Below are 15,853 nucleotides of genomic sequence, written 5' to 3'. Positions count from 1 at the left end.
CTAAATACCCCTTTTTAAGCCTTCCTACATTTTGAAGGCTTTAGCCTTTTCATCCATTTTGATCCAGTTGTTATAATGGTGAACATATTTTAAAGAAAAATCTTTGCTGAGCTGTTTGAAGCATTCCTACGGAGAAATGTCATGGGAATAAGAAGTTTTCCCTGTATGTTAAAATTGAAAACTGAAGTTCACTGAAGTGAATGAATATATAATTTATTGAGAAACCCAAAGTGGATAGCCCTATATTAGACACTATGTCATTTGGGTATAAAACAAGATACATGATCATTGGCCTCATGAGGCTCATGATCAAATTAATACAAATAAAATTAGAAATTGTGGGAAAGTTACAGATTAACTCTTAATTATCAGTGTTAATGTAAGAAAGCAGTGGCATTGCTAATCCTAAATTCATTCATAAAATGTATTTTGCTTTGGAATTAACAACACTTTAAATAAAATAATGAAGCTTCAGTGCAAGTTAATAGTCACAAAGTCACAAACACTTAAAAACATTATTGCTGACTTTTGTTATTATTTTGGGTCTTCTGTTTTTTTCTTATGGTGGTTCGAAGCCTTCTCAGTACCAGTTTGTCAGACAGAAGCATATCATCCTGCTGTTCCAGATAATCCAGTAAATTCTCTGTCCATTCAAGAGCAGATTTATGGCTAATGTGCCTTTGTGAAATAAGCTCTGTTTCCTCTACTTCCTCATTTTCACTTGAGTGGTCACCTTGGTCTACCTGGCCTTGTGTCCCTTCACTATCTGTTAATACATCATAACTCGGTTCAGTATTCTCAGCTTCAAACCAGTCTTCAATGTTTTCAATATCAACATTTTCACAACCTTCTGTATGCTGTAAAACTGTGGCTAAGTTAGCAGCTAAAATAGCTCCCTCATCAAAATTCAAGCCTATGTTTTCCTCAATACCAGGGAAAAGTTTATTCCATGCTCTTGTAATGGTCACTGACTTTATCATGTTCCATGCCCTTGACACTTCATAAATAGCATCTAACACAGTGAGGTTCTTCCAAAACATTTTAAGATCAATACCTTCATCCATGTATTTTTGCAGAAGACCTGCTCGGTAATACCTCTTCACAGTGGCTAAAATTCCTTGGCACATAGGTTGGATTAAAGCTGTCACATTAGCAGGTAAATATTTCACAAATATTTTGCCATCATCTGAACTCAAGATCTCTTCATCTGGATGAGCTGGTGGGAAATCCAAAAGCAATACTGCTTTTTCTAGTAAACCTTTGGATTTTAAATTCTTCCGTACCTGTGGCACAAAATTTTTGACAAACCATTGCCTGAAAACAGGATGCTCTATCCATGCACCTTTTTGACTGAAGTAAGAGACAGGGAGGTTGGAAGGTTCAGTTCCTTTAAATGAACGAGGTTTCTTTGCTTTCCCCACTACACAAAGATTAAGTTTGTGTAAACCAGTGGCATTAGCACAACACATGACAATGATTCTCTCTCTGCTTGACCTATATCCAGAAGTACTGTGTTCTGTTTCAAAAGCTAAAGTCCTGGATGGTAGACATTTCCAAAATAATCCAGTTTGATCAGCACTATAAATCTGCTCTGGCTGTAGATTCTCTTTTTCAACAAATTCCCTGAATTTGCAGCAAAATTCACTGGCTGCTGTTTCATCCCCATTTAACTTTGTACCTTGACCAGCAACCTTTGGAATGCCATGCCGTTGTTTAAAACGGGTTAGCCAGCCAGATGATGCATTAAAATCACCTTCCATCCCCAAAGCATCAAAGAAGAACTTTGCTTGTTTTGCACAAATTGTCCCAGATACTGGAATCCCCTCATTTCTTTGTTGGTTGAACCATTCTATCATAACTCTATCAAGTTCCTCATATGTCGATGACTTCATAGATTTGCGTTTGGATACACCACTTGTTGGGTCTGAACTATTTGCATAAGTTATAATTCGCTCTTTATTCTTTTTTATATCCCGAACTGTTGATTCACCAATCCCATAAACAACTGAAAGTCTTTTGAAAGAGCTACCTTCTTCAAGTTTCTTTATAATGTCAAGTTTATCTTTAATTGTTAACACTACACGCTTACGTTTTCCTGACATTTTAACTTTATGCTTTATACAATCAAAAGATGGGATCCCGTCCTTACTTACTTTCTGGGTTTTGGCAATTCAGAAATTCTAGATAGGGGAAAGAAGATAATGGAATTTGAAAGTCTGTTTTTTCTTCTCTTCACTCCTGAGACTCAGTGTATATGGCAGATATTGAGAAATGTACAAGATTTTGATAAATGCTTTTTGATTTAAATATTTTGAGAGGTTGGGAAATTACCTACAAAGCCAAATACCAAGGAATCTGGTAGGAAATGCTATTTCTTGCCAAAAGAAGTTCCTTTTAAAATTTTTCCCAGTTTCCAATTATCATTCCAACCTCTTTACAACCTCCTACTTGGAATCTCTCTGCTTCTCAATTCAGCATGTGCTCCTTTCATGGACTAGGGGGTCTGGGAGAAGAAGAAGGGATATAGGAATAATATGATGCCTTACCGTCTTCCAGTACAAAGACTTAATGCTAGATTCCCCTTCCCTAACAGAAACCTAATTTTGGAGGGACTGGGACAATGACTTGGAATATAGCACTCAAAATGAGTTGGAAGAATTCTCCTATAGTTCTGTATAATATAAAAGTGGATTAGGTTCTAGTCAGGAAAGACTTCCTGGAGAGGATGGGATTCATCAGAGGAGTGATACAGCTTTGTCTAAAGTTATATAGGAAGCAGAGCATGTTTCTTAAAGGTTATTTGAATGATTATTGTACTTTGAAGTGTAAGAAAGGTAAAACTTAAAAAAAAGATAGTTGAGAAGAAACAAGTGGAGGACTTTGTTTTCTGCAGCTCTATTATACCTAACATAAATGTAGATGACAACTGGGACAAGAGGAAGTAGGGGGGAGGTGTTGTCAACTGGTAAAATATGTAAGCATCAAGGACAAGCTTGGTAGCACAATCAGGACCTGTAGGGAGAGGGTAAAGGTAAAAAGACCAATGAGGGAGATGTTACAAAGATCCAGGAGTAAGATGATCCACCGTGGGCCAACTGACGGTTGAATACAAATGCTGAGTCTCCAAGACCTAAAGAAAAACATCAAAAACATGATTTCAACCTCGCTGTCAGCAACATTAAACGTTATCTATCATAGTGTGCAAGGACTAGAGGGCTGTTACCCACAGCGCGCAGGCAGCACGGGGCGGGGTACCGAGGGGCCTCGGGTGCCTACCTCCTCCGGCACAGAAGAGGGCAGTGCGAGTGAGCGCCGGCGCCTCGGCCCGCAACACCGGATCTTGGGCCGCCTCCCCAGCTGGCAGGGAGCGGAGAGAAAGGGGAGACAAGCCGATTCCTCTTCCGCGGATGCCGGAGACCCGAAGCGAATGCAAGGTAGCTAGGGACAAGGGGTCCTCGGAAAACTCCTCCCCCTCCACAGACCCTAGGCAGCGGCTGCGCAAATGGAGGATCAGGGTGAGAAAGGAGAGACACAGGCTGGACGTGGCCCCGGAGCCGGAAGGTGCGGGATTAGGGAAGCGGTCCCGGTGGACGCGGAGCCAGCGGGGGGAAGGGGCGTGGCCATCTGGAGGGAGAAGGCGGAATCAGCTGGAGGGAGGGGCAGTATCAGCTGACGAGGAGGGTGGAGCCACCTGGGGAAGGGCGTGGCCAGTTCTGTTCCTAACTGAGGGCTGCAGGTCAATAAATTACGGCTAGCTGGTTTTGTCATCGAAGGGGCGGAGAAAGGAGGAGACAACACAGGAACATTACGTCTATGAGGTGGGGAGAAGCAGAAGGGGTGCGTCCTCAAATTGATCATCAGCCAATGGCGTGCTACGGCGGGACAGTCAAGAAATCAGTAAGACCCTCCCAGCAACACGAAGCTTCCCCGAGGGGCGAGGCCTGCAGTCTTAATTATGCAACCCGGAGTGAGCTTGAGCGTGGAGTCCCCTAACCCCCATTTCCCCAACTTCGGGTTCCTGGGGCTCTTTGAGGTCCGGGAGCGAGAGAAATTGCGTCATCAACAAGAGGGACCTAAATTAGGTCCTGATTCAGCTTCTCTCACTGTATCGGTGGGAATGTAAAAGACTGGCCAGAAATATGAGGAGATCTGAGAGGGCATCCAAAATGGTCTTGGCCGCTCCTTGGGCAGACCACCTTTGCAGTCCCTCCTCTCTATTCCAGTCAGCTGGCCAAAGAACTAGTCCTGTGCCAGCATTTCGCTGCCCAAAATCGTCTCTTCTGCACTGCACACGCCACACAACCTGCCAAGCACGGCTGCCTCTTCTCTATAAGAGACGAAGGGAAAAAACCATTGCTTACAACATACGGACCCAAGACTAAGAAGGGACGGGAGACGCAAACCGAGAAGGAGCGTGTTTACAAACGTGAAAAAAATACGGCCGCAGAGAACTGCGCAGGCGCGCGTCATTCCTAAAGGTTCCCCAGGAGGCCCTACCCTGCCTGGCTACTGCGCCCCTGCTGCTGTCTGGGCAACTGGAGCAGAGCTGGGAACGTTGGTTCCGGGTTAGAACCGAACCCCTGCAGCTTTCTGGAGTTGCGAATAGCCGCTGTATGCAGGGCTTCGAAAGGCATCTATCTGTGTGATTACATTAAATCCGGCGTTTTTAGGTCAACTCCCCAAATTAAATGTTATTTCCTGAGGAGTGGTAAGGGAGGTTGGTGGAATCGAAAATGTTAAAATATTCTTTCCTGAAGAGTTTGCTACTTGTGGTGGGGAAGTGAAGATGGATGAAGGCTTAATTTAGTGTTCCGAGAATTAGAAACCTGCAGAAAATTATCATAAACATGAGTTACTGTTTGACAGAAAATAAAGCGTGTATTTTCTTAATTCATATTCGGTATTTCCCACTAAAATTGAATTACTTGCCTTATCCTGAAGTCACTGAAAGAGCAAATGCTTACAGAGCAGATAAATCGGGTACTCACTCTGCTATCCATCTACCCTCCTAAGAGTCTTAGCTTGAAGGGGAAAAGTTGACAGCAACTTCATCTCATTTACAGAGGAAAGCCTGTAGCCTTAATAGGAACTGAGACTTACTTTCTTCTTTAGGTTAGCATAATAGTTTAGGGAATGATTTTGAGAAGATAGAAGGAAGACATTAAACATAGTAATAATTTAAAAGAAATAATACAGGATCATAGATTTGGAACTGAAAGGGCCCTCAGGTCAATTTTTTTTTAAACCCTTACCTTCTGTCTCAGAATCAGTATTATGGGTTGGTTCCAAGGCAGAAGAGTAGTAAGAGCTAGGCCATGAGGGTTAAGTGACTTGCCCAGGGTCAGTGTCTGGGGTCACATTTGAACCCAGGGCCTCCAGTCTCTAGGCCTGGCTCTTTATCCACTGAGCCTCTTAGCTGCCCCTACTTCATTAAATCTTGTACACTTCTCCATCCCCTGCAATATGGCTTCCAACTCTACCACTCAACTAAAATTGTTCTCTACAAAATTACAAAAGGTCTCTCAATTGTTCATACCAAGGGCTTTTCACAGTCCCTATCCTTACTGACATCTCTGCAGTATTCAACATTTTTGGCCCTTTGGGGTATTCTAATCCTTCTTTGGTTTGCATGACATTTTGCTCTACTTCTTCTGACTTTCTTGGTCTTTTAGGCTTGATCCATCATTCATATGCCACTAGCAGCTAAGGAGCATAGAATACTGGACCTGGAGTGAGGAAGACCTGAATTACAGTCCTGACTCAGACACTTATTATGTGACCCTGGGTAAGTCACTTATCCATTGTTTTTCTCTCAGTTTTCCCAACTGTAAAATAGGGGTGATAATAGCCCCAACCTCACAGGGTTATTACAAGAAATAATGAAATCATATTTATATAGTGCTTTTCATAGTACCTGGCAAAGAGTAGGCATTTAATAAATGCTTATTCTGTTTTCCTTCCGCTCTTTCTCTATATTCATTAATGTATCCTAGGACTGCTCTAGGCTTTCCTCTCTCGATGATCTTAACAAATATTAGTTATCATGATTTTCCAGATGATGCCCAAATCTATATATTATCTTATCTCCTAAACTCCTTAACTAAGTGCCACTTGGATCATCTTAATGGGTGTCTTAAAGTCAACATCAGAAAAGAAACTTATTACTTTTCCCTCCAAACTTACCCATCCACCTAACTACCCTATTTTTTAAAACCTTACTTTCCATCTTAGAATCAATACTTAATATTGGTTCCAAGGCAGAAGAGGCCAGATTTAAGCCCATCTCTAGGTTAGCTCTCGATTCACCAAGACACCTAACTTTCCCCTTGTCTGTAAGATATTTAAAGCCCTTTGTGGTTTGGCCGCAGCCTGTTTTTCCAAGGCAATTTCATAAGACCCTTTCTTATTTATACCTTTTTATTTATTTATATTTATATTTATATTTTATTTATACCTTTTCCTAGGTTCCTCCCAACCTGATCTACGTACCAGTCCCCATACAATAAATTCTGTCAGTCACCACTATAATTTTGAATAGGTTATCTGCCAGCTCTGGAATGTTTTTCTTTCTATTTTCATCCCAGAATCCTTATGTCTCTTCAAGGTATAGTAAGGAAATTAGGAAATTCATAATATACTGATAAGGTTTGATAAGATAAGGAATTTGTAGAGTTGTCCCAGAGACTGAAGAGTAGATGAGGTAAGAAGTGAGCTTAGAACTTTGAAGAAGAGCAGGCAGAGTTCTGGGAGTAGTTGGTCTCTAACTTCTGAAGAGACCAACCAACTCAGTTTTTGCTCTCTAGATATAGCTCTGCTGTGATAGGCAAGAAAGAGAACTCTGAAACCATCTTGAGGGTTTTCCACTTTCCTCACTGTGGAAATTCATCGTGATTTGTCAGATCTGCTACTTTGAGAATTGTTGTGAGAGGAGACCTGCTTGCCTAGACTCTGAGTGCCATCTCAGAGTCACACTCTGGTCAGTTAGCCTCTGAGACATTTTGGCTAAATGATTTGTCTACTTGGAGACACTTTTAACATAAATAAGTTACTTTTAATTAAGGATTATAGTTTTAGTCAGATAGTAGTTTTATGGGTTTTTAGTCAGTGATAAAGAGTGTGAGAGTAGCTTGAGTGAATTCTCAAAACAAGGAGGAGAGCTGAAAAATACTTTGTAATCATCCAGCAAAGTATATATCACAGTATCCTCCTTAATAAGATTCTTTTATACCCCAATAACAAAAGTTAGATCGAGTGTCACCTCCTACATACTGTGCTTCACAAATTAACTAAGACAAAGTAATCAAATGTGTATTTACTTATGTCAAACTAGAGAAACTGAGTCAGGAACAATTCAATAAGCATTTTATTTAGATAGATTAAACGACTTGAGAGCAGGCACCACGTAGAGTACTATAATCTAGGGACTCCGACTTCCTTACTATTCTTTAAAATTAATATGCCATTTCCTGACAGCAGGCATTTTCACAGACTATTCCCCATTCCTGGAATGCTCTCTCTCCATTTCTGCCTACGGGTTTCCCTAATTTCCTTTAAGTCTCACTTAAAATTCCTCCCTCTGAAGTCTTTCCCAGTTTTCCTTAATATAAGTACCTTTCTTCTCTTCATTATCTCAAGTTTATCATGCACACGCGCGTGTGTGTGTGTGTGTGTGTGTGTGTGTGTGTGTGTGTATAATATACATATCTTGTTTATACATTGCTATTTGCACACGGGAGATTGTGAGATCCTTGAGGGCAGAGGCTATTCCAACTCTTATAACAGTGCCTGGCTGGTAGTTGGTTGATTGTTGTCCTTTGTACTTGAAGAGGACCAAAATGACATCACTTTGTTGGGGTCAGTGCACAATGTACCCAACAGTGGCTGATCAGATCAATACTAGCTTGGAAAACTCTGCCACAGGTCTGGCACAAATCAACCTGTATGATCATTTAGGATGGAAATGTCTAGATTTGAGTTTCTTGTATTTCTTTTGAACTACTGCAATTCTGCTTTGCTCAGAGAACATAGCAACTTATTTGATACGGGCACTCCACACCCAAAGGCCCTGTGCCAATATCTCCTGTGTCCTACAATTGGTACCAAAGTTCTTCAAAGATACTGTGAAGATAGGATTAACTCTCCCCTTGTCTATTTTTAGCTAAACAAATCAAGAACTTAAAGTACCCCTACTTGACTCTAAGTAAGAGAGTTCTCATTTACTAGAGTAAGCTCACACTTCCAAAGGTCACTCCCCTCTCCCCCATCTTGGCAAATTGAAAAACTGTGATTGGTTCCCGTAAAGTGGGGGAGTGACAGGAAGTGACCTCCAGAAAACTGCTTTAAAAAGGCCAGCTTGAGGATTCAGTCATTCTCTCTGCATTGGTGAGACTCTTTCTTTAGATCTTGCCCAGGCTTGCAGTGGTAGATAGAGTGATTCCTTCCTTGGTTCTTTGGTGAGGAGACCCTCTCTGCTCTTTGACGCTTTGGTGGGACACTCCCTTCAGTGTGAGTTCTGGTGAGATTCTTGGCAGTCTTAGTGTCTCCTGGTTCTCTGGATTTCAGCTTCCTAATTAGGACTTTGGAGTCTGGTGAGATTCACTTTCTGATTCACATCTGTGGTCTGGAGACATTTGGATTAAACTTAGGGTATTTGTAGCTAGTCAGGACTTTATCTACATTTTTCCACTTTCACTTTTTCCACCTCTTTGTAAATAAAGCTGCTAAAAGTCATTTTGACTTAAGCTGTAATATTTTTAAATCGATGGCCACAATATTACTTTAGAATTCTCATATTTAGCATAAAACCTAAATTTAAATTCTTACAAGTCCCTGAGAGCATCCTTGTATCACTTCTGACCTTTGTGTGAGCTTCCCTCGTGTGAGATCTCTATCAAACAGTCTTTTAGGCAAATTTGGAATTCAAAGGATGTGGCCAGCCCATCTGGGAGAGAGCTGCTCTCTCTGCAGTAGAGTCTGAATGTTTGGCAGTTTGGCTTGAGAAAGGGCTTCATCATCTGGTACCTCATCCTGCCAGCTGATCTTCAGAATCTTCAGTTCAAATGGAAGAGATTCCTTTTTCTAGCATGGTGCGTATGGTCTTACATGTGTTCTCAAATCATTTAAACATCTCTTGGATTCATGTCTTAACCTTTTGTGATGTGTAGTCAATTAATCCATTCTAATACAATAAACATTCATTAAACTCCTGGACATGCTAGGCAGGAAAGCAGGTGGGGGCAGCTAAGAAGCATCTTGTTTTGTGGAGTTGAAACTAGGTTGGGCAGCAGATGCAAAATGAAGTGCAAAACAATCAGTTAATAAACATTTATTAAGCATGTTACAATGTTGTATATTGCATTTGAGAATTTTTGTAATCCCAGAAAATTTCTGTTTCTCAATATGTCAATATGAGAATTCATCATTTTCCTCCAGGTGACAGGACTTCTAACCCAACTGAAAGTAAGAAATCTCTAATCCCCTTTTTGAGGCTGATATTTTATAGGCTAATGAAGATGTACAGATATAGACTTCTTATGGTAAAGATTTGGGTAAACCTTGAATGAAAAAAAGTTTTATCAGTAAAAAAATTATCTTTTTCCAATATTTTATCCTCCCTTCTCTTTTTTTCTTGTTCATGACAAGCATTTCCATTCAACAGGACTTAACAGCTGTTTGGTTTTTAAACTGTTCTTTTAATTTCATGAAGCTATGTGATACTAGAGAGCTTTCAGTAATAATCCTTCCAAGATTTAGCTTCCTTTTAAGGACATTTCTTGTTTTCCAAGTATTAATTAAGATATATCTGAATAATAGATTATCTGTTCTTGGCATTTTTTTATTTTAAACTCAACTTTCCTTTTCTGTTTGGTATGATATCCTTTTTCATAGTAGGTTTACAATAGTACTTAAAATACTTGATTTCCTCACACCCTAAGCTATTGCTCTATCTTTAACAGTCATTGAAGAACTCTAAAAGTTTCTTAGAGTTTCATCATTTTCTTGGCACAATATACATTTTTTAAACCATAGAATTAAAAACACAATGTCCCCAATAATATGAAGGGTTAAGCAAGGATACCTGCTACCACTATTATTCATTATTGTTCTCAAAATGTTAGCTATATCAATAAAAGAAGAAAAAGAAATAGAAGGAATTAAAATGGGCAATGAGGAAACTAAATTCTCACTATTTGCAGATGTTATAATCCTAGAGACAAGAAAAAAACTAGTTAAAATAATGAATAACTTTATCAAAGTTGCAGGATACAAAATAAGCCCACATAAAACTTCAGCATTTCTATATACTACCAACAAAATCCAGCAACAAGAGAAAGAGAAATTCCATTCAAAATAATTCTATATGGTATAGCATACCACAGAGTCTACTTGCCAAGACAAACACAAGAAGTATATAAACACAATTACAAAACTTATTCAGTGTCATTCAAAAATTATTTTATAGAGCTAGAAAAAATAATAAAATTCATCTGGAAGAACAAGATCAAGAATATCAAGGGAATTAGTGGGGAAAAAAATGTGAAGACGGCCTAGCAGTACCAGATCTCACACTATTATAAAACAGTAATCATCGAAACAATCTGGTGCTGGCTAAGAAGTAGAATGGTGGATGAATGGAATAGATTAAGTACACAATATATAGTTATAAATGACCACAGCAATCTAGTGTTTGATAAGTCCAAAGATCCCAGTTTCTTGGACAAAAACTCATAATATGACAAAAGCTGCTGGGAAAACTGGAAAACTGTATGGCAAACACTAAGTATAGCCAAATATCTCACACCCTACACCAAGATAAGGTCAAAATGGGTATATGATTTAAACATAGAGATGATACCATAAGTAAATTAGTGCTGGATAGACTTATTTACCTGTTAGATCTATGGATAATGGGAAATGGACCAAACAAGACATAGAGGACATTATGAGATGTAGGAATAATTGTTATTCTTACATTTAATTTACACATTAATTACAATTTTAAAACAAATTTTAAATTAAATTTTAAAAGTTTCATACAAACAAAACCAATGTAGCCAAAATTAGAAGAAATGTAATAAAAATAGGAGGAAAAAAATCTCAGCAGCATGTTTCTCTAATAAAGGTCTCATCTCTAAAATAAATAGGAAATTGACTCAAGTTTTCAAGAAAAAAACTATTTCTCAGTTGGTACACAAAGGATATGAATATGCAGTTTTCAGAGAAAGAAATCAAAGTTATCGGTAGCCATTTGAAAAAATGCATTAAATCACTAAGAATTAGAGAAAAAAAGGAAATTAAAACAACTCAAAAGTTCTACCTTCAAACTGGCTAAGATGATAAAAAAAAAAGGAAATTGACAGATTTGGAGGGAATGTGAGAAAATGAGCTAGTCAAACAGCTGTGGAAAGTAATTTGGACCCATGCCCCCAAAATTATTAAATTGTATATGCCTTTTGATTCATCAATAACACTACTAAACCTATACTTCAAAGAGATAAAATAAAGAGGAAATAGACCAATATGTACAAAAATATTTATAGAAACTCTTTTTGTGTTGGCAAAGAATTGGAAACTGAAGGAGCAGCCAGAAATTGGTGACTAGATGAATAATATATGATACATGAATATGATATTGTGTTGTAAGAAATGATGAAGGAAATGATTTCAGAGAAATCTTAGAAGCCTTGCATGAACTGATACAGAGTGATGTGAGCAAAACCAGGAGAACAATTTATACAATAACAGCAAAATCGTAAAGATAATCAACTTTTCATTGAAAGACTTAAGAAATCTGATGAACACAATGACTCACCACAATTCCAGAAGATATGATGATGAAACATGATGCCCACTTCCAAATAAAGAACTGATGAACTAAAAAAAATGTATAGCAGCTCTTTTTGTGGCAGCAATGAATTAGAAATTGAGAGGACATCTATCAATTGTGGAGTGATTGAATTTTGTATATAATGGTGATGGAATACTATTGTGTTACAAGAAATGGAGAGCAAGATGATTTCAGAAAAACCTGGAAAGACATAGATGAACTAATACAGAGAGAATGAAGTAAGTAAGCATAATCAGGAACTGTAAACAGTAACAGAAACAAATATTGTACAATAATCAACTGTGAAAGACTCAGCTATTCTCAACAAAATAATATTTCCAGGATGATTCTGAAAGACTTATGATAAAGAATGGTAAACACCTCTAAAGAAAGAAATGATGGAGTCTAAATATAGATCTAAGCATACTATTTTTCACTTTATTTGTGTGGGTGCGTGTTTTTATTTTGGGGTTTTATATGAGTATTCTCTCACAACAGGATCAATATGGAAAGATGTTTTACATGATTATACATGATCCAGATCAAATCATTTAATATATCTGGGAGTGGGGGAGGGAAGAAAGACAGGGAGACAATTTGGAAATTATAATTTCAGAAAATGTATGTTAAAAACTGTTATTGCATGTAATTGGGGGGAAAATATTAAAAAATTAATGAAAATAGCAAAATGTTTATCACACAAAATCCAGCACTCAATTGAGCAAACTGACTAAAAGTGGGAGAATTCATTTTACTATGGCTTCATTTGATCCAACTCAGATATGGACATTGCTGTCACAAATTGAAACCTTATCAAAATAATTATGTCTTAAGTATTTCACATAGCACCCTAAGGTCTTCTCTAACCTCTCTTTTGCCTTGCTCCTCTCCCCACACTTTACTGTTTTTTTGTTCTTTCCAATGCCAAATTAATTTTATATTTTTTCTATGTTTATTTATTTGTATAATGTTATTCCTCCTCCATAAAGAATGTTAAGTTCCTTGAAGGCACAGAATGATTCATTTTTATATCTTCAGCATTTGAGTGTCTGACATAACATGGACTTAATAAATGTGATTTTTGTCCTTGGACAGCAAACACCATAAAGCTTGGAAGGACCTGCCAAAACATTTGCTCTATTTAGAAATACATGTCAACTCAACCAGTCACTGGAGCATTAGAATAGCATTTGAGCAGAGGATACCTATGCATAAGGAAAATCAGTCTGACAGCTGTATATATTATAAATGGAGGGAAAAGACAGAAAGATTATTTGGAGATTATTCCAAGAGTTTAATCATCAAATAATTAGGGTTTAACCTTGAAATAAAAGATAGAAAAAGAGAGTTCCTTTCCTTATCCTGTATCATTATGTTGCTAAATCCATTTTCACTTATCTACTCCTTATTTAATACTTTATTGCATAATACTCTCATATTATCTCTATATTTGGTAAAAAAATTTACTGACTGCATATTTTTACAATATTCCTTTAGTACATTTTGGTATATAAAAAAAAATAACCCCTTAGCACATTGGCTTGCTCTGATATTTTACAAATATTTCCTAACTTAAGTGGTAACTAGATGGGAAAGTTCAGGATGCAATATTTATGAATACAGTGCTTAGTATTGCAGTTCGTGGAGAATTAATACTTAATAAATGTGTTGGATTGAAATTAAAATTCTATATTTCTAAATTAAGTTAAAATGTATATTGCCCATTTCGATGTGCCATTGTCCTCTAATTTGTTTAGGTTTATTCTCAATTTTTGTTTTCCTTTCTTATTAATATTCATGGGGATAAGATCAACAAGGAGTTTTTTTCCATCATAGATCAGAGAAAAGTTTTGCCTTATGCCCATATAACACACTGTGAAGGTATTGTTTTTCTTTCTTTGTTTCTGGTATTCTGAGAATAATTATTTTGTGAAAATGTGTTTCAAATGTATTTTGTTAAGGAAGACCTGCATCTTTCATTTATTAATGATGGTTATAATATTATGTCCATATCTTCAAAGATCAGTCAATAAGCTTTTATGTAGCACTTCACTGTGCCATGAACTGTGCCAGACTGCAAGGGGACACACACACACACTCATGCACATACTCACACATGAAAGATAAAAATATGGAATTCATAGTCTAATGAGAGAAAAAAATCTGCCAACTATATACAACCAAGAGATTGACAATATAATTAATATAATATGTAGATATGTAATTGGTTGTTGTCCAGAAGACCAAAATGACATCATTGTGATGTACCTATGTTATGATTCATGTATAAATTGTGTTTATTGAGGCAGAATTGTTTTTTTTTAAACTCCTACCTTCCATCTTGGAGTCAATACTGTGTATTGGCTCCATAGCAGAAGAGTGGTAAAGGCTAGGCAATGGGGGTCAAGTGACTTGCCCAGGGTCACACAGCTGGGAAGTGTCTGAGGCCAGATTTGAACCTAGGACCTCCCGTCTCTAGGCCTGCCTCTCAATCCACTAAGCTATCCAGCTGCCCCCAACTGAGGCCGAATTATGCAAAGTCATTGGCCTCATTTTCTCTGCTAGGATCATCAAAGTGCAGTGGCAAGCCAAAAGTCAAGATGATTGGTGATGGCTCATGATGAAGCTGATGGCCTTGGCTTCTTTGATGTCTAACCACTCTCTCATTACTCCACAGAGTCTCCTTCTGCCACCTTCATGGCCACTGGAAAAAATTGTTCTCATCTGCCCCTTCTGCCATATCACATACATATGAATAAATTATTATAACATGTAATATTAATAACAATACATTATATTGTGTATATATAATTATTATATAATACATAGTATAATAAATTAATATATAGTATACATGTATGTATAAAATAAATAATGAGGGTCACAATGGACACAGTGCCAATCGTGGAATCAAGAAGACCCGAGTTCAAGTTAGACATTCATTAGCTTTGTGACCCTGATCAAATTACTTAACCTCTGTTTGCCTCAGTTTCCTCATCTGTAAAATGGAAATGTAATAGCACCTCCCTCCTAAAGTTGTTGTGAGGATCAATTGTAAAGCCTTAGCTAGGTTGGCACAAAGTAAGCTCTGTATAAACTTTGTCTATTACCGTTATGAATACGAAGCAATGGCAAGAGGAATGTGCTAGCATGCAGGAGAGGAGGGTAGCTCCCTGCACTGGGAAAGACGTCTTGCTGAAAGCAGGATGGAGCTGAGTTCAGGGAAGAGGAGGGGGTTCATTGAAGGCAGGAAGACAGCGGAAAGATACTGAACAGAGAAAGGGACCATAACGCAAGGAGCAGCGAGGCCAGTGCGGCGGGATGGGAGAGCCTGAGAAGGGAGGAAAGGGTGAAAGGGAAGGAGCCGGCCTGTGGGGAGCGCAAGAGGCAACCGGACTAGTTGATATTGGATGCTGGAGGTCGCGGGGCATCCCTGGAGCTTGTTGAACCAACATGCACTTCCGGAAGGTCCCTCAGGCAATGGAGTGAAGCAGAGAAAGCGCCTCCGGGCAGGGAGAACTACGAACAGACTGCGATCTCGCAGTCCAGGTGTAACCAGTGGGTGGCAGTAGCAGAGAAGAGAAGGCGGGCGAAATGCGAGCCCGTACAGAAGTACCATGGGCTGGCTAGGATGAGTCAGTGGGAAAGGGGAATTAAGGGTGGAATCCGAGGTTAGCGGCCCGGGGTGACTTGGAGGAGGCGAATGGATGTCTCATTTATGTAGAAGGGGAAAAAAGAGGAAGTGCCACTAAAGTTTTTTTAAGCCCTTTTGTGTTTGTGCCTCTTTCTAAAAACTGCACATGTGGATTATTTTTCATATATCTATATATATATCTATATATATCTATATATATCTATATATATATCTATATATATCTATATATATCTATATATATATATATATATATATATATATATATATATAAATTTTTAACCCTTACCCTCCATCCTAGAATCAATACTAAGAATTGGTCTCAAGGCAGAAGAGCAGTAAGGGCTAAGCAGTGGGGGTTAAGTGACTTGCCC

General features: G+C 38.3%; 1 protein-coding gene across 1 annotated transcript; it reads right to left on the bottom strand.

The window, feature by feature from the left end:
• Positions 1-216: 216 nt before the first annotated feature.
• Positions 217-2,350, bottom strand: TIGD2 (tigger transposable element derived 2). The gene has a single exon (XM_044681180.1). It carries the CDS (start codon positions 2,100-2,102, stop codon positions 516-518), a length of 1,587 nt encoding a protein of 528 aa, XP_044537115.1. The 5' UTR covers positions 2,103-2,350; the 3' UTR covers positions 217-515.
• Between the last annotated feature and the right edge of the window lie 13,503 nt (positions 2,351-15,853).

Source organism: Gracilinanus agilis, chromosome 6, assembly GCF_016433145.1.
Source record: "Gracilinanus agilis isolate LMUSP501 chromosome 6, AgileGrace, whole genome shotgun sequence".
Lineage (NCBI taxonomy): Eukaryota > Metazoa > Chordata > Mammalia > Didelphimorphia > Didelphidae > Gracilinanus > Gracilinanus agilis.
This window is presented reverse-complemented; position numbering and strand designations above follow the sequence as displayed.